Here is a 22,285-nt window from a genome sequence, read left to right on the forward strand (position 1 = left end):
ATAGTTCGCCACTCCTCTGTCCCGCCCCTGTTCTGGAACCATCTTCTGACGTGGACGCGTTCATAATTTAAGCCCTCGTCCACCCTCCTCCCAACGGATTTCTTTGTACGATTCCCATCCATTCCAGCTCCGCTCCGATCTCGAGCTTTCTTGCTCCAAGCCGCGCGCGAGTGCCATCAAATCAACAACAATGGCTGACTTGTTTGGGAGCCCGTTCCGCCGTCTCTTCCACTTGCGGCCCTTCCCGGCCGCCGAGTGGTCCTCCTCCGCGGCGGCGGCGGCCATGGACTGGGTGGAGACCCCGGCGTCGCACGTGCTCCGCATCAACGTGCCGGGGCTGGGCAAGGACGACGTCAAGGTGCAGGTCGAGGAAGGGAACGTGCTCACCGTCCGGGGCGCCCCGCCGCCGGCGGGGAAGGGGGAGAAGGACGGCGAGGACGGGGCGGTGTGGCACGTGGCGGAGCGCGGGAAGCCGGAGTTCGAGCGCGCGGTGGCGCTGCCGGAGAACGTCCGGGTGGACGGGATCAGGGCCGGCGTGGAGAACGGGGTGCTCACCGTCGTGGTGCCCAAGGAGCCCGCCCCGGCCCGGCCCAAGCCCAGGCCCGTCCCTGTCCACAGCAAGCTCTGAGCTGATCAGAGCGGCTGATGCTGCTGCTGCCAACTGCGTTCACAGTGTTCCGGACTTCCAGTACTATGCAGCAGTAAAAATCAAGACTACTCCTGCGTGTCTCTGCGATGCAATTTGATGGAGTTTGTAAATAGAAAAAGGCCACGAGCCAACGAGCACTATGCCTGCCTGGGTTGAATAATACAGTAACGTGTGACTCTGAATTTGCTATTGTAGATTTATACTACTCCCTCCGTCTCAAAAAATATAAATTTTATTTTTCGAGAAGTCAAACTATTTTAATTTTGACTAAATTTATTCAAAAAATTACTAACATTTGTGTCTCTGAATCATGGTTGGAAATAGCCCGCTATAGCCTCGCTATAATCCGCTAATAGCTTTTTAGGAGATCTACCGCTACGCTATATAACATTTGTCCGCTATATCCGCTAAAGGAGGTTTTATGAGATTTAGCCATGCTAAATGTCCGCTAAATAGGTTTTTGTGAGACTTAGCAGCGCTAAATGTCAATTGGGTACTGTTGGGTAGTTAAGAGACGTGTTAGACTCAAATTTTAGATGTTAGACCAACGATACTTATAATTTGTATGAGATTATTTATTATTTTATTATTCCGCTAAATGATTTAGCTTTCGCTATAGCCCACTATAGCTTCGCTATAGCTATTCTATAGCTTTTAGAGAAGGTTACCGCTAAACTTCATATCCCGCTATTTCCAACCTTGCTCTGAATAGATATAGTATAGAAGTACTATATTACATGATTAATCTAAATATTAAGATACTTATATTGTAATATAAATATAAATATTATTTTGTATAAATTTGATTAAATTTGAAATTATTTGATTCCTCAAAAAACGAGATTTACATTCTTTTTTAAACGGAGGGAGTAGCATGGCCAGCTTCTTTTATTTGTCTGCGCACTGGTCACTACGCGTGCCTCTGCATCGCCCCAGCCAGGCAGGCTAATCTAATTTACGGGTGACCAGATGGAATCCTCCGTACGGTCGATTTGGAAGCCCTCCGAGTAACTGTTGTCTATGTGCTCGGTGATTAGGCCCGTGTTTAGATGCAAAATTCCAAATTCCAATTTTTTTTTCCGGCACCTGCACGGAGACTTAAATCTAGATGAAATAAAAAACGCATTGCGACTGCTGCATGTAAATCGCGAGACGAATCTAATGAACCTCATTAGTCTGTAATTAGATGCTAAATTGCTACAGTAATGCAACAGTAAACAACCTCTAATGACGGATTAATTAGCCTCATTAGATTCGTCTTGCGATTTACAGACGAGTTATGTAATTATTTTTGTGATTAGTCTATGTTTAGTACTTCAAATGTAGAAAGATGCATTTTCAAAAATTTTACACCGCGCAACCAAACGGGGCCTAGATGCCAGCTTCACGTTGGGAACTGCAGTGAACTAATTTATTTTGCAGGTGTCGGCGAAGGGGAATGGTGGAAACCTCAAAAAATTATGTGGACAAAAATTTAAAAATAAAAAAATTGAAAAACAAAATTTGGGAGAAAAAGTTGGGAAACAAAAATTCAGAAGCAAAAACTTAAAATTAAACTTGGGGGTTAAAAATTTTTAAAATAACTTTTGGAGAAAAAAATAGAAGCAAAATATTTTAGAAGCATAACTTTATTACCTAGTTTGGGATACAAATTTAAGGGACAAACTTAGTCATCTGCTGTAACTAAGGCAAGGAAAAGAAAAGGAGAAAGAGAAAAAAAATAGAGATAAATATTTTGTGATCGATAAATTTTGGAAAGAAAAATCATCGTGCAAAATTTTTATACCAGAAAAGGTTTAGGAAAAAAAATTTGAAGCAAAAGATTTTGAAATAGAGAATTTGAAATAAATGTTTTGGCACAAAAATTTAAGATAAAAATAAAAAAGGTTGAAGATAAAATTAGAACATATAAAAGTTAGGGGAAAAAAGAGATGAGAGTGGAGCTGCGAAGGAAACAACGCGGGATATAACTGCCGTGCGTGGCCCACTGACCCATGTGTAGGGGGAGCGCGTCGACCGCGCGGAGCACTCCGCCCGGTCGATCGTAGAACCAGTATCGGGCAGCCAGGCCCGTCAGATGGGAGAGATTTTTACGTTTCTTCAGACCCAGACTCGTAGACGCTTTTTGCCCGATTGAAACTGCAACCCGCGGGTCTGCAGCCTGTTCGGTTGGCTTAAGTCACGGCAGATTCACTGTAGCAGCTGGTTTTTGTGAGAGGCTATATACTGTAGCGACTGGTTGCTGTAACGCCTGGTTACTATAGCAGATCCTTTCCTTAAAAGCCCGATTACCCATGCGAACATATAATATACCGATACTGTAGCTAAAGTAGCACTGTAGCTACATTACCAGCGCTGGCTTACCGGCGAACCGAACGGGCCCCTGGCTGGGGGATTGATGCGGGGAAACCAATCAGCTCCTTAATAAGGGCGTGATTGGTTCGGGTATGAACCGAGCCTGGCCTAGCTCAGTGGATGCAAAATCAAGATGTTTGGTTGCCTGACTTTATTCAACCAACTTAGTACGAGCTATTGATTGGTTGGCTGTTTCGTGCATGCATCCAGAATTTTTTTTCCTTTTGTGTTGTGCGCGCGCCTTGCAAAGCTAGAGCCAGGCCGCATCCATGGAGCCAGGCACGCACAGGCATTTTGCACTGCTTTAGCTAACCAATCACGCGCAGATCGCATTCCGGGAGCCTGGTTGACCCAAAACCAGGCAACCAATCAGCTTGTACCATGCCCGATCTGTATCTGCCAGTCTGCATGGCTTGCTAGTCCCTTTCTTCAGAAGTCTTCTAGCAGGGAGCTCTCAAGTCTACGCTCTGTAAGGATGAGGCTGGGAAGGATGACACACAGAAATAGCAGAGTCGAACCAGAGCTAGCTAAATTCAGAAGCTGTATGATCGAACAGTCACGGTCAATCAAGAATTTTCTCAACTTGGCTTTATTACGCATGTCCACATATATAAAAGACACAGGCATTATTTCAGAAATTAAAACCGATGTAACATGCCAAGGTTTGTCATACACTGCAATGCACAGACGGGCTTACGGCTCGATCAGAGTGGCGTGTAATGGCATGATCGATAGATCATGCGTTGACTGACGCACGCGATGCTACCGCAGCACTCGAGTTCAATTCACGGGAACGCGAGGCCCGTGGCGCGAAGCTTGTCGGCGGCGACGCCGTCCATCCGGCGCGCCATCTCCGGCGTCATGTGGCTCTTCCAGCCGCCGGCCACGCCCTTCCTGAAGAGCGCCTCGCGTGGGAACTTGACGCGCGGGTCCATGTAGCCGGCCTTGTTCGCCTCCATGCCCCTCAGGCTGTCGAGGCTGCACAGCTCGACGATGCCGCCGACGACGCCGCCCTCCTCCTCCGCCGCGGAGAACGGCAGCCCGACGAACCGCGCCAGCCTCCGGAGGTTCCCGGCGGGGTCGCGCAGGAGCTCCTCGTACCGTAGGAAGAGCACGCTCTCCGGCCTCGCGGCGCTGGCGCGCCAGTAGCCGAGGAAGTGGTCCCAGAACGGCCCATATGGCGTGGTGCCGTCGCAGGCCATGTCGAAGACTTCGCTGAACTCCAGGTCCGGGTGCACTCGCCGGAGGTAGTGCCACAGGGAGACGACCATGTCCTTGGGCTCCCTGCAGATGTACACGACCTTGCAGCCGCCGCCGGCCGGCACGGCTCCCGGGATCATGGCGAGCGGCATGTGCGTGTTCATGAGGCGCGGGGACGGGAGCGCGTCGAGCTTGCCCTCCCGGCCGCCGGCGAACAGCCCCTCCAGGAACGGGAGGCACTGGTGCGGGTTGAGGCGGCGGAGCGGGTGGTCGGCGGCGCCGGGCGGGTACGCGCGGCGCGCCAGCGTGGCGAACGCCAGGGCGACGAGCCACGTGGTGCCGCACTTGGGCAGGCTGGCCACGATGACGTCGCTGGGGCGGGGCTCGAAGCGGCGCTGGAGGGCGGCGGCCGCCGGGACCAAGCCCTCCGGCAGCCAGAACCCCTGGTAGCAGCGGAGCTTCATGTCGGCGACCGTACAGCATGGTAGGGCGGAGACCAGGCCGACGTGCTCTTCCGAGGGTCTCTCCGGCAGGGCGGTGACCATGTCGCCGTCGTCCTCGACGTCCTTGAACGGGACGGGGCCTACTTGAACACTCGAGTCACCGGTCGCCATGGGAGGACTGGGCTGCACCTGCAAAGGCTAGTGGCCACGGTGGTAGACCAGTCACCAGTGTTGAAGAAATTGGTACTCCTCCAACCTCCAAGTGACCATTACTATATAGCCATGGTAGACCATCGCGGATTGAGGCGCAGAATTGGGAGGACAGGCCGACAGGAGGAACCGAGGGGTAGTTGGGCTGGATTGAATGCTTGCCCAATTTCACCAAGCCGACAAGGTTGTTGGGCTGGATTGAATGCTTGCGCAATGACGATTAACCTTTACCAACCAGGGGTAGTTGGGCTGAATTTGAATCCTTCCTCGTCGCCCACATCTTTACCCGACATCAGGTCCCATAGCATTTCTTAGGAGTGCACGGTCACCTCCTTCCATGCCGTAAAGACTGTTCATTTAAAAAGACATATTATTACTAATAAAAAATAATCATATTACTTCTAATTAATTATAGCAGTTGAAATTAAAGATCGTGTTGTTTATTTGATTCCTTAGATCCTCAATAAATACAAAAATACAAATGCATTGAACCAGAAAAGGTAACATCTACTTAAACATACTTAAACATTTGATCGACTCCACATCCTTCTCAATGCAATTATTTCTTGATATTTGGCATTTGTTTCAATTAGATGGATTTTACTATAATCTAAATTAAGAGTCTTTGTGAGATAAAATTTGGAGGCTAAACAAACGATCTTTAATTTGCGAGATGGAAGGAGTAATCACTTAAAGCTATTGTTTGGCTCTCTTATAACATATGCATACTAAACCCTTCATGTGTACCTAATCTATTTTTCTTGATCGAATTAGAACTTTGGAAGAACTGAAAGTTGATCAAATAAGAAAGCACTAATGAAAGAACTGGAAGTTGAGAACCAACAAGGAAGCACTAAGAATATGACCAACCACAAATACCAAATGAGAGGTACAAAGAAGCACAGAGTATGGGAACGTGGCTACACCCAGCCGTGAATTTCTGGCTTTGCCACTGGGTTGCATAAATGGTACAAAATTGATAGCACGAGTATTTTTTAGGCATAAAAAAGTTTGTTTTTCTCGTGGGTGCATCTGCATCCAGTCTGCCATGAGTAGCTCCGCCCCTGTTAGTGCTTCCATATACGCTTATTCATCTTAAACCAGACTCACTCATTTTCTATGCTATTATTTCTTCTAATGACGCTGATGTAGTAGGAAAGAAGGAAAAGGTAACACATATGATATATGTGATGTCACGTTGTTGTCATATCTTAGGTGAAGTTTGTTTTTTGGATTACACAATACAACATAGACACTCACAATGCACGCACACTCACACCTCTATGAACACACGTATGCAAACTCTACCCCTATAAACATCTTCGAAGACTGAGCCGACAAATCTTCGAGATTGACGAAGTCGCCACAGGCGCCTCGCTATCGACGGAAACGTCGTCTACCACTGAATACACAACGCCATTAAATCCTAGAATATTCACTCATATGGGGAGTCGAACTCAGGATCTCAGGTGCTACTGAAGCTTTTATAACCACTAAGTTACATGCCCTTTCACATCTTAGGTGAAGTTGATGGTGTTGGAAGCGTTAAATATTCGCACATACACCCTCCCATTTGTTTGCTTCCTCGTATAGTTTCTTCATTATTGTGTATTCCCGTGAATTATCAAATTTCAATTAACATCGTCGATATGATTATAGGACATGCATTACGAATAAAGTTTTTTTTATAGGATCCACATTACCCAAGCGTTTTCAACATTTTTTTTGTCATCTGGTGCCATATGCACCCAAAGTTCGCCTCTTTAGTATGAACAGTTAATTTTCTAAAAGCAACATGTCATACCATGAATATGGATGTGCCAATTTTTTTTCTTTTTTTTCAAAACTTCATAATGCAATTTTTTGTATTATTTTTACTTTTTTAAAAAATCTGTGCATTTGGACTAGGAACTAGGAGCTGCTCCCTGCAGCACAAACCATCTTGCTGCTTGCCCGTCGATAATGTACGGGATTCCTATATATCTGCCGAAAGAAAGTTTTTTATTCATCTTTCGCTTTAAGATGCGTATATATGTTTAAGCCAAATGGTCTGAATCTGATATTTAATCACTTAATGCTATCTGGAGTTTTGGGTAGGCGCGGCCGCTGGAGGAGGGCGGCGGGAGACCACGAGTGCTAGCATAAGCATGTGCTGGGACCTAACAGCTCGTGGGAGATTTGATTTCCAAACTTCAAACTAAATTTTCTCTCTAACAGTGCATTCAATTTGGATTCCGTTTGAACCATCATCTCATTCGGAATTTTTCTAACAATCGAGCTCCCATTATGACTATGTTATTTGTTTCTCTAGTTTCAACATTCTAAATGTATTAGCTCAACATTTCAGGTATACTATTTCAACATAACTATATAAAATGTTGAACCAGATTTGGAGTTTTGTTGAATCCTTTATTTTCAAATGTTGAAATATATATATTAGCTCAACATTTATTCATTTTCTATTGTTGAAAAAGGAAATTTAAAGACCACCATGTTAAAGTACGGCCGAAGCAAGAAAAAAACGTAATAATAAAAATGCTACGGTGTCCACAACACAGGGTGACAAGACTGTGTGTCTGTGTGTGTTGCTAACCAATTAGGTGCGCCACGGGCTGAAGAAAAACAAGAAAACTCTAAAGAATGTTGAATTAATCCTATAAAAACGTTGAACATGTGCTGCTGTTGTCTCGTGCAGCGTGTCACTTGAGCGGGTTTGCTAATGGCTGTACGCTGCTCAAATCAGAGAGATCTACGCACGAACAGACTTAAGAAGGGGAAGAACAAAACTTCTGAAACTTCAACCCATAATTACTTCCTCAAAATCCAATAATTCGAACCAAATTTCAGCCATAGTCCGTGACCACTAAGATCAGAACCGACAAGAAGACTGAGATCGAGTAATTATCAAGAGAGAGAACGAAAAATCCATCTGGAAATGAAGAAAAAGAAAAACGCTCAGAATTGACAAGATGAATACCTTAGACTGTTACATGCCACTTCTAACATCACTCAAAGCTTGTATAGCAAAAGATTAAACAAAAGGGCCACTCCAACCTCTTCTTCTTTCTAACCCTAACAAATCACTCTCACAAACAAAATGAGAGAACCTCACCAAAAGAGATAGCTGTAACAACAGCTCATCCACACCTATATAGACATCCGGCAAATGTTCAAAGCACCCTTATATGAAGCACGCAATCCAAATACCTCTCATGGGGAAATCGTTCAACTTTTTTTTGAGCTCCGGATAGACACGATGCCTTTACGACTTTGCTTCGCCTAGATACAAAATTTACGATGATGCCATGTGCCCTCTATCGCCTCCATTCGGCCTCACCGGACGTGCTCCCGGTTTTGAGACCTAAACCGAAAAACCTACATGCATGCATGTGGTTTTGGGGTCCAAACCATCCAAACCGTCTATCTCCACGTGGTCGCCACACAACTACGATGTCGATGCATGTCCGGCCTCCGCCAAGTGATGACACGACGCCTTCAAGTATTTCGCACTCCATCAACTTCCTCCTTGACTAGACCGAAACCGTCTTCATCACGTCCATATACTCTTGCTCTTCCCTACACCACATGGATCGCCTGTAACACCCCAAGTATCAACAAACCTGGAGGTTACTACTAAAGACACTAAATTGCACTAAATATTAAAATTCTAGTAAATTTCGGCAGAGTCTCCTTTGTAAAATCTAACATTCGCGGCATACAAGGCATAAATATAGCAAAGTGAATATAAAGATAGTAAATAAACTTACTCATCAACCAATACAACCGAATAAATAAATCTTAAGCAACAATCAAACGACCATGCAACAATCCTCAACATCAAAAGAATTATCTAGCCTAGAGTATTGTTAAATGAATGAATGAATGACAAAGGTGAGTTGAAAGGACCTTGGATGTCGCCTAGAGGGGGGTGAATAGGCGTTTCAACAAATTCTGCAAATTACAACACTTAAACCAAACTGTCAGCACACTGACCGGTCAGGCAGACCAGTCTAACACTTAAACGCCAAGCAGAACAAGCAACCGGTCAGACCGGTTGGAGTGACCGGTCAGACCGGTCCTACGCAGAATCTGTACAAATATCAGAGTTTCTCCTCTCCTCGAGCTCTAGCACTAATACAACTTGATGTAGTGTTCCTGCACGTGATTATGAATGTATTGCAAGTCCCTGCACACAGAAACAACACACCAAAATAGATCGATGCGGAATTATAAAACAAATGCTAGAACTCAAAGTAATGAGACAAACCACAAAGGAGACACAAGGATTTGTTTTCCGAAGTTTAGATTCACCACCGTGAATCCTAGTCTCCGTTGAGAAATTCGTTGGGTGTGAGTCTCTTTCAACTCGATCCCTTGAGTTGGGTCTCTTTTAACCACTTTCCCGATTCCACTATCTTGATCCTTTCCACCAAGGGGGCAAGATCACGCCCGCACAGACTTGCCACTACTCACCACAATGTTGGGAGCTAGCCAGCGACGCCTAGCCATCTAGGAGGCAAACCTCCAAGAGTAACACATGCAATTTGAAAGCTTTGATGAATTTCAAAGGTGCTCAAGCTATGGTTGCTCACTTGCTGCTCAAAATGCAGCTCTCACAATGCTCTACAATCTTACACTTGCTCAATCTCTCAACCCAATCCAAAGATATGCAATCTAAAAGGTTCAACTCACAAAGAGTGTTGGGGAGAGCTAGCTGGTCAAGAGAATGCTTTAGGAAGCTCAAGAGAAGGCAAAGAACCAGCAGCACATGCAAGATGGGGCTGAGGGGTATAAATACCCTACTTCTAAAAACTAGTTGTTGTAACTGTCAGTGCAGACCGATCAGATCGGTCCCCCAGACCGGTCAGACCGGTCTGTTCAAATTACTAGCTGTTTACCCAGACCGGTCTGGGCCAGAGAAGCCCAAACCCAGGTTTAAGTGCTCCACTTGGTCCACCAAGTCAACGCTTGATCATCCAAGTAGCACAAAGTTAGTTTACAGGGGTTTTCTCTCAGGATTCTCACTTGGGGTGACCTATGAGCACTTTTGACCGTGTCAATCAATCAATGTTGCATCCCTCTTGATAGTACGGTGTACCTACACTCAAGATTAAATATGAACCATATTTCAACCACTTGAGCCTTGAATTGCTTCAGTTTTGCCATACTTTGATTTTTTTTTAACTTTGGGATTCCAACATTGCATAACATCCTTTTGAGCAAATCCATACTTGAGCTAGTGACTTAGAGTTCTAAATCATCTTGTAAAACTGTCCTTGAATACTCAAGTCACTCCAATAAAAATATTTGATGTATTGCATTGCTTCTCCCAACAAGGCTTGGATATGATACTTCGAACACCCCACGGACACTAGCACTTCACCTTAGCACTTGCACACATGGTAAGCCGTTGCTTCACCAAAGTTTGCTTAGTCCCTCGCACTAGTCATCTCGGTTGGTTTCTTCATCACTTACCCTTGCCATGTTGAGCTAAACTTTGCACATCAACAATAAATTCCATATGTCATTCACATATCTTTATTTCTTTGTCTTACTTTGTAATCATGAGCTTTTGATCCTTTAGACAAGACATGCTTTATTTTGACAAGCCATATTTAGAAACCACCTAGTAATACATGAGCACTCATTTCTATCTTTCCTCATAATGTACTTGTCTTTGCTTTGTAGTCATGAATGATAACCATATTCCATGCATTGCAAACTTCCATGTATAAGACCAATATGTAGCACATTAGTGTGTGTCTTCTCTTTTTTGCTTAACTCCATGAAGCCTTACAATAATACTTTCAACAATTTTATATCTCAAATATTCTTCAAATTTGTCAAGCCATGAATAAAAATCATATATCAACATTTCATGAATACTTGTTTCTCATTTTTTGTCACAATATGCTTGACTTTCAACAATGAATTCTCTTTTATTTGATTCCTTGATACATGAGTCAATACATAAATTGATACACAAATAAATTCCTGCTCATGATATCTCAAATAAAACATTAGTCCTTTAATCATGTTGTCATTCAATTCACCAAAACACATTAGGGACCTAGATGCACTTTCATGAGTGCATGCTCATCAAGATGTGGCTACTTCCATCCCATGCAAACATGATCAGCGAGTACCTAAAAACCAAATAAAACACAAGAGTGAGTAGAAATACTCAGCAAGCACAATTCGGAATCAGAAGAACGACTGCAAGTACTTGAACAACGAAAATCCAGAATCATGGAACAACAATGAAATAGTAGTTTCCATCTGAAACGGACATCATCTGAAACTTCCTTAGTATTTACCGGTAAAGCCGAATAAGTGGGACCAACACCTATTCACATAAACCTGAGCATAAGAACCAAATTGCAAAACCGGTGTTTACACAAACCCCCGGCACTTGAATGATATGAAAGACAACACCCGAATCTTGACATTTGATATAACCAAAAAAATTATAACTTGAAGCTTAAAGAAATTGACATATGAAATAAAAACTAATAAATATTGCCCAAGGACGGCAAGAAAGCCACAAACATAATCACACATCAAGAGGTTCATCATTGCACTTGCCTTAACCTTGTTGAGAACCTGGCACCACACGCTCGCCACTAGAATTTATCGAATCTGTGGAATAAACCACACTCAGGAACTAGTTCATATCGACCAAAAGCCTATATACTCGAAGAAATCCGGAGCTAAAAGCCTAAAACGTTAACTCTCACAAGTTCCGAAGATTTGATCAATTCTCTGAGTTATTTGCTGTTTGGCCCATAACTTTTGATTCGCTTAACCAAATGCAGTAAATAAATATATCTTGAACATCTACAGAAAATTTGCCACAACTTTTGTTACAGCGTCCAGGGGGAATTCGGCCTCTAAATAAGTCGAAAATAGATAAACAGCTTCTGCGCCCAAATTTTCTAAATGGAACAGCAACACAGTTTTGAAGATATCTCCTAAACCGCTAATCGGAATTGAGCGAAACCAGCGCCATCGGAAAGGTAATGAAAAAACCTACAACTTTCGTAATATTGAGATGTTGAAATTTTGGGCCAGTTAATATCAGATTTAGAGACAAGATTACAGCATGAATCCAATGATTGGGAAACAACTTCCATTTACCAATAGATTAATCCAAAATCTCTATACGTGGGTGTACAGATCAATTGTGGATTACCTGAACCAAAGGGAACAAGGAGTCGTGAGGAAAATTGGAAGGGCCTGATCTTCTCCCCTCCCTGCTTCGAGCACCTCTCCCTATCCTCACCCTGAGGAGCGGTTGCAATGGCCGTCCAAGAGCAAGGCAACAGATCGCACGGAGAGAACCGAGGGCGGCGGCACTGGACAGGGGCGAGGAACCAGGGAGGGGGTGGCGACGGTAGAGGAGGATGGCGCCAGGTGAGGGGCCAGGTGAGGGGCGGCGACAAAAGGATATCCCCCCTTTTTCTTTGACGAGGTGGAAAAAACATACCCTAAGTAATATCCGACAGTCTAGATTCATCGGCTCGCCACCAACTCATCCGTTACCCAAACTTGGCATGTGAGTAGTAAAACGGATTCGTTTCGACGAGCTCTACACATCTATGGTGCCCGATCATCCATTTGACCAACGATTAAGAAAGTCAAATTTTGGTCAACTCCGTAGTCTCCCTCGACTTGGAAATTAAAAAAAACATTTGAATAACTGGGATATTACATCGCCCATGACTCCGTCTGGACTCCTCGAGTCCCTTGATCCAAGCCTACTTGTGTCTATCTTTCGTCGGCCTTCCATCAGCATGAACCTTTCGCTTGACAAGCCAAAAGATACATCAATTACACTCAACGTTGTCAATCACTTATCATCCAAGGGTTTCACCATTGATCCTATCTAGTGCAGATTAGTTTTCAAATCTAAAAATGAAAGATGCAATGGAACAGTTCAGTAGTTCCAATTTAGAAAATAAAACACCGAAAATTATGCTGCAGGGAGAGAAACAAATGTCCTCAAGAATATCGAGCACATATATATGTTAACAATGATGACATATATACAACGATTAGGCTCCAGTACTTCCATTCTTCAATTACCAACAATAGGTGAATAATGACACAAGTTGGAATGATGTGCAGTGAGACAGTGCAAACTGATATAGGAGTATCACCTGTCTACACTAGAAATGGTCGCGACGTTGCCGCGTGTGGCAAGTGGACGATCGGTGTTGTATATTTGTTGATTGGCTGCTTTTTGAACTCCATCTTCTTGGTTGGCCATCTAGATGCCTCCTTGGCAGGCAAAGTTTTTGCCTGGCATAAATATATGTATCGCATAGTGTATAGTTGGGGGCTTGGAGTCCATTGCTGTTTATATACTTTTCTTTCTGGTGGACTAAAAAAAATTTTAAAATAAAAAGAACAGACGCTATGGTTATGGATCTTCTGTTTTCTTGTAGGAGTGCAGCAGGTCAAACTTACGTGTTGTTTTTGCACACCAATCATAAGCTGGTGTGGAGCTTGATTGAGGGGAATGAAGTTGTTTGTTTCTTTTCCCTTGACGTGTTATAAAAATGGCAGAGGTTCTCTATCTGTGGAATATCAAAGAAATCATTGTCCTGTTGCTATATTTTTTTGGCATACATATGGCAAGCCTAACAAATTGAAGCACCAAGAAATACTACTAAGCATGATGTACCATGGCACTGAAGGCTGAAGTTGTCAACTCTTGAGAAAGACCGAGCAGCTTAGCTCAAAATATTTGGATGTATCCATTATGCTTGTATTATCTATCTTATCTAATTTGGCTTCTCCCTTTAGTATGCGTGTGATTAACAACAAGTTTGCTCAGGTGAGTATAGCAGAAGGTTTTCTTTATGTAGGTTTACCTACAGTAGGGCTCTTGAGAACACGAAGTTTTATACTACTTCTGCTTGAATTGCAGTATCCACAGACATTAGCCATGCTAGGGAAAAAACTTACAGGTAGGATCTGCATAGCCCTTAAGCAGTTTTCAAAAGATTCATTTACTGAACTGCCCCTAAAAAGTTAAAAACACATTAGTTAGAAAAATCAGTTTGAATAAATAATTGTTGGGAGCACAGTTTAGGAAATATTTTCATGAAATAAGGAGAAGGAATGCCCAAATTGATGGTAGTTATCCGCTGACATTCCAGCCCATGGCAAGGCAAATGAGGGATCCATGCTTCGAGCACGATCAAATGCTTGTCTTGCCAATTGCTTGTCACCTGAGTCCCTGTAAATGTGGAGGTCAAACTATTCGTTATCCCATGGTACAAGCAGAAATTAGTAACATGTTGCTCTCACAGCAATAAGTGTCCAAGGTATGCCCAAGCTTTAGAAAAAGATACATCAAGATGAAGTGCCTGAATAGAAGAGTGCTGCTTCGAAGCTGTAACATCCCGAAAATCTACTAAAATAAATCATGCGCTAAAGATGTTTTTCGTCGTTGAGCTCGACTCCCCTCAAACCCTGAACCCCAAGTCCCAGAATTTTCTCCCGAACAACCCGACGCCGAATTCAATTCGCGTCCCATCTCTTTCCCACCCAACGCGACGCGTCGTGACCGGCCGCCGCGAATCCCGCCCCCTTTTCTTTTCCCCCGACCGCGTGGCCGACCGTAGCCGCGGTCGCCGCTGGCGCGCACCACCTCTCCCCCCTCCTTCTTTTCTTTCCCCCCCCTCCCATTTTCTTTTCCTCTATTTCTTTTTCCTTTATCCCATTTCTTTTTCCCCTTTTCTCTTTTTCCTTTTTCTTTTCTCTCCCTCCCTTCTTCCTTTCTCCCTCCTCTGCCTCGCTCCTCCGCTCGCCCCGAGCCCCGCCAGGCCGGCTCCCTCCCCCGCGCCCGGCCGCGCCGCCCGCCTCCCAGCTCCGGCCGCCTCCTGCTCCGCTCGGCCACGTTCCCCACCAGTGCACGCAGCGCCCCGCTCCCGGCCTGCGGCTCACGCTCTCCCGCGCGTCGCCCCGGGCTTGCCCGTGCGCCCGTGCACGCGCACGCGGCGCTCGGCGTGCCGAGCCGCGACAGCCGCGCCGCACCAAGCCGCTTGCCCGCGCCCGGCCGATTCCACGGGCCTGCGGCCCACGTGCTTGCCCCGCGCGCTCGCTGCGCCCCGCCATCACCGCCGCGCCGCCCGACGCTCCGCGTGCTGAGCCACGCCGCGACGCTCGCCGGCCGCGCATGCGCCGTGACGCGCCCCGCTCGGCTGCCCTCCGTTCACGCGCACGCCCGTACCACGCGTGCTCCACGCGGCCGGGCCAGCCGCCGCGCCGCTCGCCGCTTGCGCCACCGCCAGGCCGCCGCCTCGCCGCTCACGCCGCTTGGCGACGCGCACAGGTGCCCAGCCCACCCCACGTGCCATAGTGGCCGGCGCGCCTCCCGCCGCTGCCGAGCGGTCTTGTCGCCACTGTGCGCCGCGAATCAAGCCGCCAACCGCCATTAATGGAGTCTGCGGAGCTCGCCGGGTGACCACGCCGCGGCCACCGACCACGGCCCCCCCCAACCGACCTACATCGGCTATAAAAGGGCCCCGGGCTCCGCAGCCAACCCCACCGCCGCTCCCAACTCCTCCCCCGGTCCCGCAGCGCCGCCGCCACACTCCATCAATGCCGCCGCCGCTGGCTCGCGTCGCCCCGCTCCCTCGCCGCGCCCCAGGCCGAGGTGAGCCGGGGAATCGAACCCCACGTGCCCCTAGCCCCTTTTCCCCTCACCCCCGGCCGCCGCCGTGGTCCAGGGCGGCCAAATCGGCCGCCGCCGACGCACGGGGACGCCTCCCCTATTTCCCAGCGTGAGGGGGAGGAAGGAGATGGCAGTTTTGCCATAAGGCCCTCCCCCTTCCCTCTATTCCATAAAGAACCCCCCCCCCCACTTATGGCTTTTATCCAAAAACAACCCTGCCCTTTGTTCTAATTTCAAGTAAACCTTTCCACTTAAAAAACATAATTCTAAAGTATACCCTTGACCCTTCCAGTTTAGTCCAAATATTTCTAGAAATTACAAACAGACCCCTCCCTTCTCAAGGAATAATTACAAGTAGGTCCCCGCTTCCTGATCTAGCCCCTGAACCCTTACAAAACCTATTATTTCATGCGCCGAAACAACTCCGATTGACCCCAAACTTTACCATGTCACTTCTATTATAGTTTCGGGCCGCGCTGTTACCAAACCACTCAAAGATGTCACTTCTATCTCCATATTTTATGTGATTCCGATTCGAGCTCAACGATAAATCTTTGTTTTGATTGGACGTTGGTTTGTGTGTGCTGTAGACCACGGAGTGAACGAAGGAGAGCCCGTCAACGAGCAGTACTGTGAGCAGGTGAACGAGGATCAGTTCCATGACCCCGAGCCCGAAGGACAAGACTTCCCCGAAGGCTACGAAGACGGCAAGTTCAATCCCATCCTTTGATGCATGTTTCTGCCCTAGTTTTTATAAACACGACCCAATGGCCTGTTTTATAAAATTGCATATGTTTTACTTGCATGAAAACACGGTTGGATAGCCACCCCTTGATTTGTTATAACCATTCCTTGACTACCTAGATTAATGTCTGTTTTCGCTTGGACGTTAATCGATATTAAAACGCTTAGGACTTTACTCAAGATATGATTTGTTTATAAAGAAAATGTGTGCGTATGGGTTGGGACAAATGTGGTGTCTTTGTAAAGAAAGTGTAGACAGGATGGAGGGCATTTCTACGGATTTGCCTTTTGGTGCGCTCGTGCCATTATGGCAGGGCAAAGGAGGGAGATATCCATCTTGTCGTATCTAAGGACCGAGTTGGTGTGTCATCTCACCTAACTCCATTATCGTGCAAACCACTCGACCGTTGAATGGGCAACGGCGTAGCATGAATCCCACTAGTTGGTGTGATAGCCATCAGGAGAGCTGAGAGCAACGGGTGACTAAGGAAAAGGGATAAGCCCCGAGTGACTTATGCCCGGTTATACCTAAATGAACGGTCGATGACCCCTTGGTGCATCCCGTGATGGCTAGTCAGGCTTAGCTATGGTGGGTAATGGCTATGTTGGGATCTACACCGACACGACGGTGTTCGAGTTGTGGTATCCTACTTGTGGGTAAAGTTGCACACCTCTGCAGAGTTAAGAATCTATTCGAATAGTCCGTGCCCACGGTATTGGGCGAGTTACGGTGTGGTCACATAACTAGTGTTTTATTGGGATGGGCTGGTGTGAGTTGTTTTGGAATTATGTCCGGCAGTTATGCCGTGTGCTACGACGGACGGGGAGTCCGGTAGCAGTTTAAAACTTGAACTCCGTGTTACTGCAAAAACTGTTTTCAAAAAGGTTTTCTGTCAAATAGACCCCTGCATATAATATCGTTTTTCTGCAAATTGAACCGTAACCTTATCCTTGATTTACCTATGCATATTATTCTGTTATAACCCCCCCCCCCTCCGTGGGTGTGGTTGGACTTGCTGAGTACGTTTGTACTCACCCCTCTCTTACTTTTTACAGAAGAAGACCCAGACTTCGTACCAGACGACACCGAGTAGGGTTATCGCTCTACACCCAACCTTACCTGTGGAACCAGCCCTGTTGAGATGCCTCCGCTGTCGCAATACTTTGAGCCTGTGGTAGACCCTATGTGGTTTGCGGTCTGGTGTTATGTAGTAGCATGGTTAATTATTATCATCATCTGTATCGAGTGTCCTCCAAGGTTTGTACGGTTTTGAACCATCTGATGTAATAAATGTGGCATCAGCCTCCTGGGACTGGTGTTTTGTATCACATTTAAGTCTTCTCTTATGAGGGGACGCTTCAGGTGATATCAGAGCCGTAGGTTGGCCGTAGGACGTGACCCTAGGAGCGAAACCCATTTTCAGGACCTTTCACCTTAGGACTTTTCTATCTTTAATCCTTTCCTCACACAAACGCTCACCTTTGGTTCTTGCCCTGTTCCAGATGGCTGACGATGGATGGATCGGCGGAATCTGTTTCGCAGAGCCCGGCCTTCCTAAGTTGTTGATACTCAGCCTGGAACGCATTGGAGTTGTGGATCCGCCAGAGTTTCTTTACCGGGAGTACGACTCCAAGGGCACTCTTCGGTGTGACCTGATGATCTTCGTAGCAAGGAGCACCCGCTACTCTGATGTGGACCCTTGGTTCATCTCCACCTCTGGATTCCGTTTCCCGGATACTTATCGGAAAGCCACCCGTAAGGCCCTGCGGCGGCTCCGAGTGATCTACAAACATCACCTTCAGCGGACTCCCATGGGGTTCTTCCCGCCAACTGAAGGAAGAGGACGCACCTGGATCGCCCGGATGAGAGGACTCGGAAGGGAAGAAGAAGATCTGGAAGACACAGTATCCCACCTATCCATCTATCTCACCGGCCTGGATGAGCTCTACCGCGAGCAAGCAGCACAACTAAAGCAACAAGTCCGCATAACAGAAAAGGCAACCCAGGAGCTGGAAGAACAACGGACGAGAACCGTACACGCCGAATATTCCCTGGCTGCCCTCCAAGTCCAAATGGATGAAAAAGAGGCAGAACTGGAAGAGCAAAAGGCAAGGGCCACACGTGCCAAGAATTCGCTAGCCGCTCTCCAAGCTCGGATGCGGAGGTACGAGGCTCGCTGGGGAATAGGTGGATGGATAGAGGAAGACGAAGAAGAAGAACCCATGGAGACCCATTGGGATGTTGGTACTCAGACCGAAGAAGAAGAACCCGAGGAAACCCATTGGGATAAAGGAACTCAGACCGAGGAGGACATGGCGGATCAGTACCTTCCCCTGAAGAAGCGCTCCCTTAGGATTGAGGAAGAATCCCCATGATAGGAGTAGTCTCTAAACTAGAACCTTTGCTCTAATAATCATGTATCCATGGAGTCTGTACCCCACCATGTTGCAATAAATGTCATCTACCCCCTTTTTGTGTACCTCAAATATTTTTGCAAAGTTTTCACCCTATCTTTATTTTCAGATGGCTGAGGAAGGATGGACCCAGGGCGACTGTCAAGCTGCACCTGGCTTCCCCAGCCTATTGATCAACGCCCTGGAAAGCCTTGGCGTCGCGGAACGCCCAAGGTACTACAGCAGAGAGTACGAGCATCATGGCACTCTCCGCTGCAGGGTGATCCTTGTCATCGCCAGAAGTGAATGCTACTCCGACATCCAGCCCTGGCGAGTGACCGCTACAGGGTTTAGGCACCAAGACACCTATCCCTTGGCCATCAGAAAGACACTCCGCTACCTGTGCCGGATTTTCGAAGAACACCTAGCACCCACACCAATGAGGTTCTTCCCGCCGGCCATCAGGACCCCTGTTTGGGAAGCTCGCATGAGGAGTCTGGAACGGCGCCGCCATGAAGAGGACCCTCTGTACCAAGTGGCTAACTACCTAGCCGCTTTGGATCAACTCTTCGATGAGCAGGCCCACCTGCTGAGGGAGCAGACCCATCGTGCTGAGCAAGCTGAACTCGCGGTGAGGCTCCAACAGGTCCGAGCAGCCCAAGCAGAGGCAAGAGCTGCAGCCGCGATCAGCAGTGAAGCAGTTGCACAGGAGAGTCTCAGACAAGCTCGAGACCGGCGCATGCAAGAATGGACCAGAAGTGGGACCCCAGTTCCGGCCATCGGAGAAGACCATGTTCTACTCGGGACACCCGTCATAGGATGGGGACCACTCGTGATAACCTCACAAGCACCACCCGAGAACCCCGAAGGGTCTACTGCTGCCGGAGAAGGAGAAGCTACTGCGCAACCCCAAGAGAACGGGGACTTAGAGGACGGCGAGCAGGGACTACTCGCACGTTCTGCCCCAGAAGAAGGCTCGCCCCGCGAGTAGATTGTCCGACCCTACCCTGTTGTTGTACCCTTCTAGCCCGTTCAGCTTAAGTTGTATCCCTAGTTTGAACCTGTACCCGGACGTGTAGTACGCGTTCTAGTCGTGTTCCCGTGTTGTACCCTGCCTTGCTTTAGTGAAGGTTGCTTGTTTGCCTTGTTGTGTGCTTGTTGTGTGTGCGCCTCTCGGCAGAAGGTTAATTCTGCCTTTTTCAAAAATACGAATTAAGCAACTTAAACATCACCTAATCCCAATCTCACAAAAACCCTACCCAATCTGCAGATGGTTTCTCGAAGCGTCACGAGGGCCTCCCGTGTCAGGGACCCTGCAGCTGCTGATGCAGGAGTGCGTCCTAACGGGCAAAACCATCCTCAGGAAGAACAAGAAGTGAGTCAGGGCAGAGGAGAAAATCATGATGCACAGCTGCCACCACCACCACCCCCACCCTTCGTGGACCTGGCACAAATAATCCATAACCAAACTCTCATACTGGAGACACTGGCCAATGCTCTAGTGAACAGGCAGCCACGAGAGCAGACCTTCAATGACAAGCTGACGGCTTTTCTGAGGGCCAAGCCACCTACTTTTGCCGGATCCAGCAACCCCTTGGATGCAGATGATTGGCTCCGCGTGATCCAGAGGAAGCTCGAGCCGTTTGGGTGCCAGGATCGAGATAAAGTCCTCCTGGCAGCACATCAACTTACCGGGACTGCCTTAGCCTGGTGGGAAAATTACTGCGCTGCTGCCAGGGATGCCACCACCATTACCTGGAATGAATTCGTGAGGGAGTTCCGCCGATATCACATCCCCTCGGCCACCATGAAGCGCAAGGCAGATGAATTCCGCGCACTTCAGCAGGGGAGTATGTCGGTGGAGGAGTACACCCACCAGTTTATGGAGTTGGCTCGCTATGCACCAGAAGAAGTGAACAACGATGAGAAAAAGCAAGATATGTTCAAAAAGGGACTAAACCCAGAACTCAGGACCCTGCTCACCCCTGAGATCTATCCTGACTTCAACACCTTGATGAACAAGGCAATCCTTACAGAGAGGGCCAAGATTGATGAAAGGAAAGATAACAAGCGCAAATTTCTGGAGAGCAAGTCACGCCAGCAGGATCGTTTCCAGAAGCCCAGAAGCTTCAGCTACAACACACCAAGGACCCAAGCCCCAATGCAGTACAGAACTCAGTCTCAAGTGACGGGACCACGGGCCCCTAACACCCAGCTCAGAAGCCAGAACACCATGAGGGCCCCGCTGAGTAATGCAAGCCAGGTCATCACCAACAACAGCAACGTGAGGGCCTGCTTCAACTGTCGGGAGACAGGGCATTTCATCGCCGACTGCCCTTATGCCAAGAACAAGCCGGCTACTTCAGCTTTCTCCAACACAGTGAACGGACCCAAGCCAGTGCTGACCGGTGCCAACCGAGTGCCCCTCCGCGGCAACAGCAACAACAACAACAACCAGCAGAGGCAATCCCAGCAGTCTTTTGGACGAGCCCGCGTCAACCACATCGACGCGCAGGAAGCTCAAGGAGCTCAGGACGTAGTACTCGGTGAGTACCTAGTCAGCTCAACTCTTGCAACAGTACTGTTTGATTCTGGAGCATCACACTCATTTATATCCTCGAGTTTTGTGGAGAAACATAAAATACCTACAGTACTACTAAAGACACCCCTACTAACCCGGACGCCCGGAGGAGACATCAGGTGTCAACTGGGTTGTCTACGGGTGAGAATTAATTTAAGTGGGGTAGAGTTTCTAGCAGATCTAGTAGTACTTAAATCAGAAGGGATAGATGTGATCCTTGGAATGGATTGGCTGAGCAAACACAATGGCCTCATAGGTTGTACGGACAAGGTAGTCCATCTAACAAACCCAGAGGGAGTCCGAGTGACCTGTCATACCCGGGAAAGTGGAGCAAACCCGATGGTATTCAGCATGGAAGCCAAGTCTTTGGAAGAAGTCCCAGTAGTGAGCGAGTACCCAGATGTCTTTCCCGAAGAACTTCCCGGTATGCCACCAGATAGGGACGTAGAATTTGTCATTGATCTTGTTCCTGGAACCGCCCCCATAGCCAAGAGACCTTATAGGATGGCAGCCTCCGAGTTGGCGGAGTTAAAGAAACAACTAGAGGAGTTGCAATGGATTGTCTTCATCAGGCCAAGTTCGTCGCCTTGGGGAGCCCCGGTTTTATTTGTCAAGAAGAAGGACGGAAGTATGAGGTTATGTGTAGACTACCGGGCACTAAACGAAGTCACTATCAAAAACAAGTACCCCCTCCCCAGGATCGATGATCTTTTTGACCAGTTAAGAGGAGCCAGGTACTTTTCCAAGATTGACCTGAGGTCCGGCTATTTTCAGCTCAAGATCAGGGAGAGCGACATCCCGAAGACAGCTTTTGTCACCCGGTATGGTCAGTTTGAGTTTACGGTGATGTCTTTTGGACTGACAAATGCACCTGCCTATTTCATGAACCTCATGAACAAAGTGTTTATGGACGAGTTAGATAAGTTTGTCGTAGTCTTCATTGACGACATACTTATTTACTCGAAGAGTATTCAGGAGCACGAGCAACACCTGAGGGTAGTTCTGGAGAAGCTGAGAATGCATAG

General features: G+C 47.3%; 2 protein-coding genes across 2 annotated transcripts; one reads left to right on the top strand and one right to left on the bottom strand.

Moving 5' to 3' along the window:
• Positions 1–8: 8 nt before the first annotated feature.
• On the top strand, positions 9–849 carry LOC120702959 (16.0 kDa heat shock protein, peroxisomal-like). Its single transcript, XM_039986958.1, has one exon. It carries the CDS (start codon positions 191–193, stop codon positions 626–628), a length of 438 nt encoding a protein of 145 aa, XP_039842892.1. The 5' UTR covers positions 9–190; the 3' UTR covers positions 629–849.
• A 2,717-nt stretch (positions 850–3,566) lies between these two features.
• LOC120702960 (cytosolic sulfotransferase 5-like) lies at positions 3,567–4,903 on the bottom strand. Its single transcript, XM_039986959.1, has one exon. The coding sequence runs from the start codon at positions 4,816–4,818 to the stop codon at positions 3,790–3,792; it is 1,029 nt and encodes a 342-aa protein (XP_039842893.1). The 5' UTR covers positions 4,819–4,903; the 3' UTR covers positions 3,567–3,789.
• Between the last annotated feature and the right edge of the window lie 17,382 nt (positions 4,904–22,285).

The sequence above is a fragment of the Panicum virgatum genome, chromosome 4K (assembly GCF_016808335.1).
Source record: "Panicum virgatum strain AP13 chromosome 4K, P.virgatum_v5, whole genome shotgun sequence".
NCBI lineage: Eukaryota > Viridiplantae > Streptophyta > Magnoliopsida > Poales > Poaceae > Panicum > Panicum virgatum.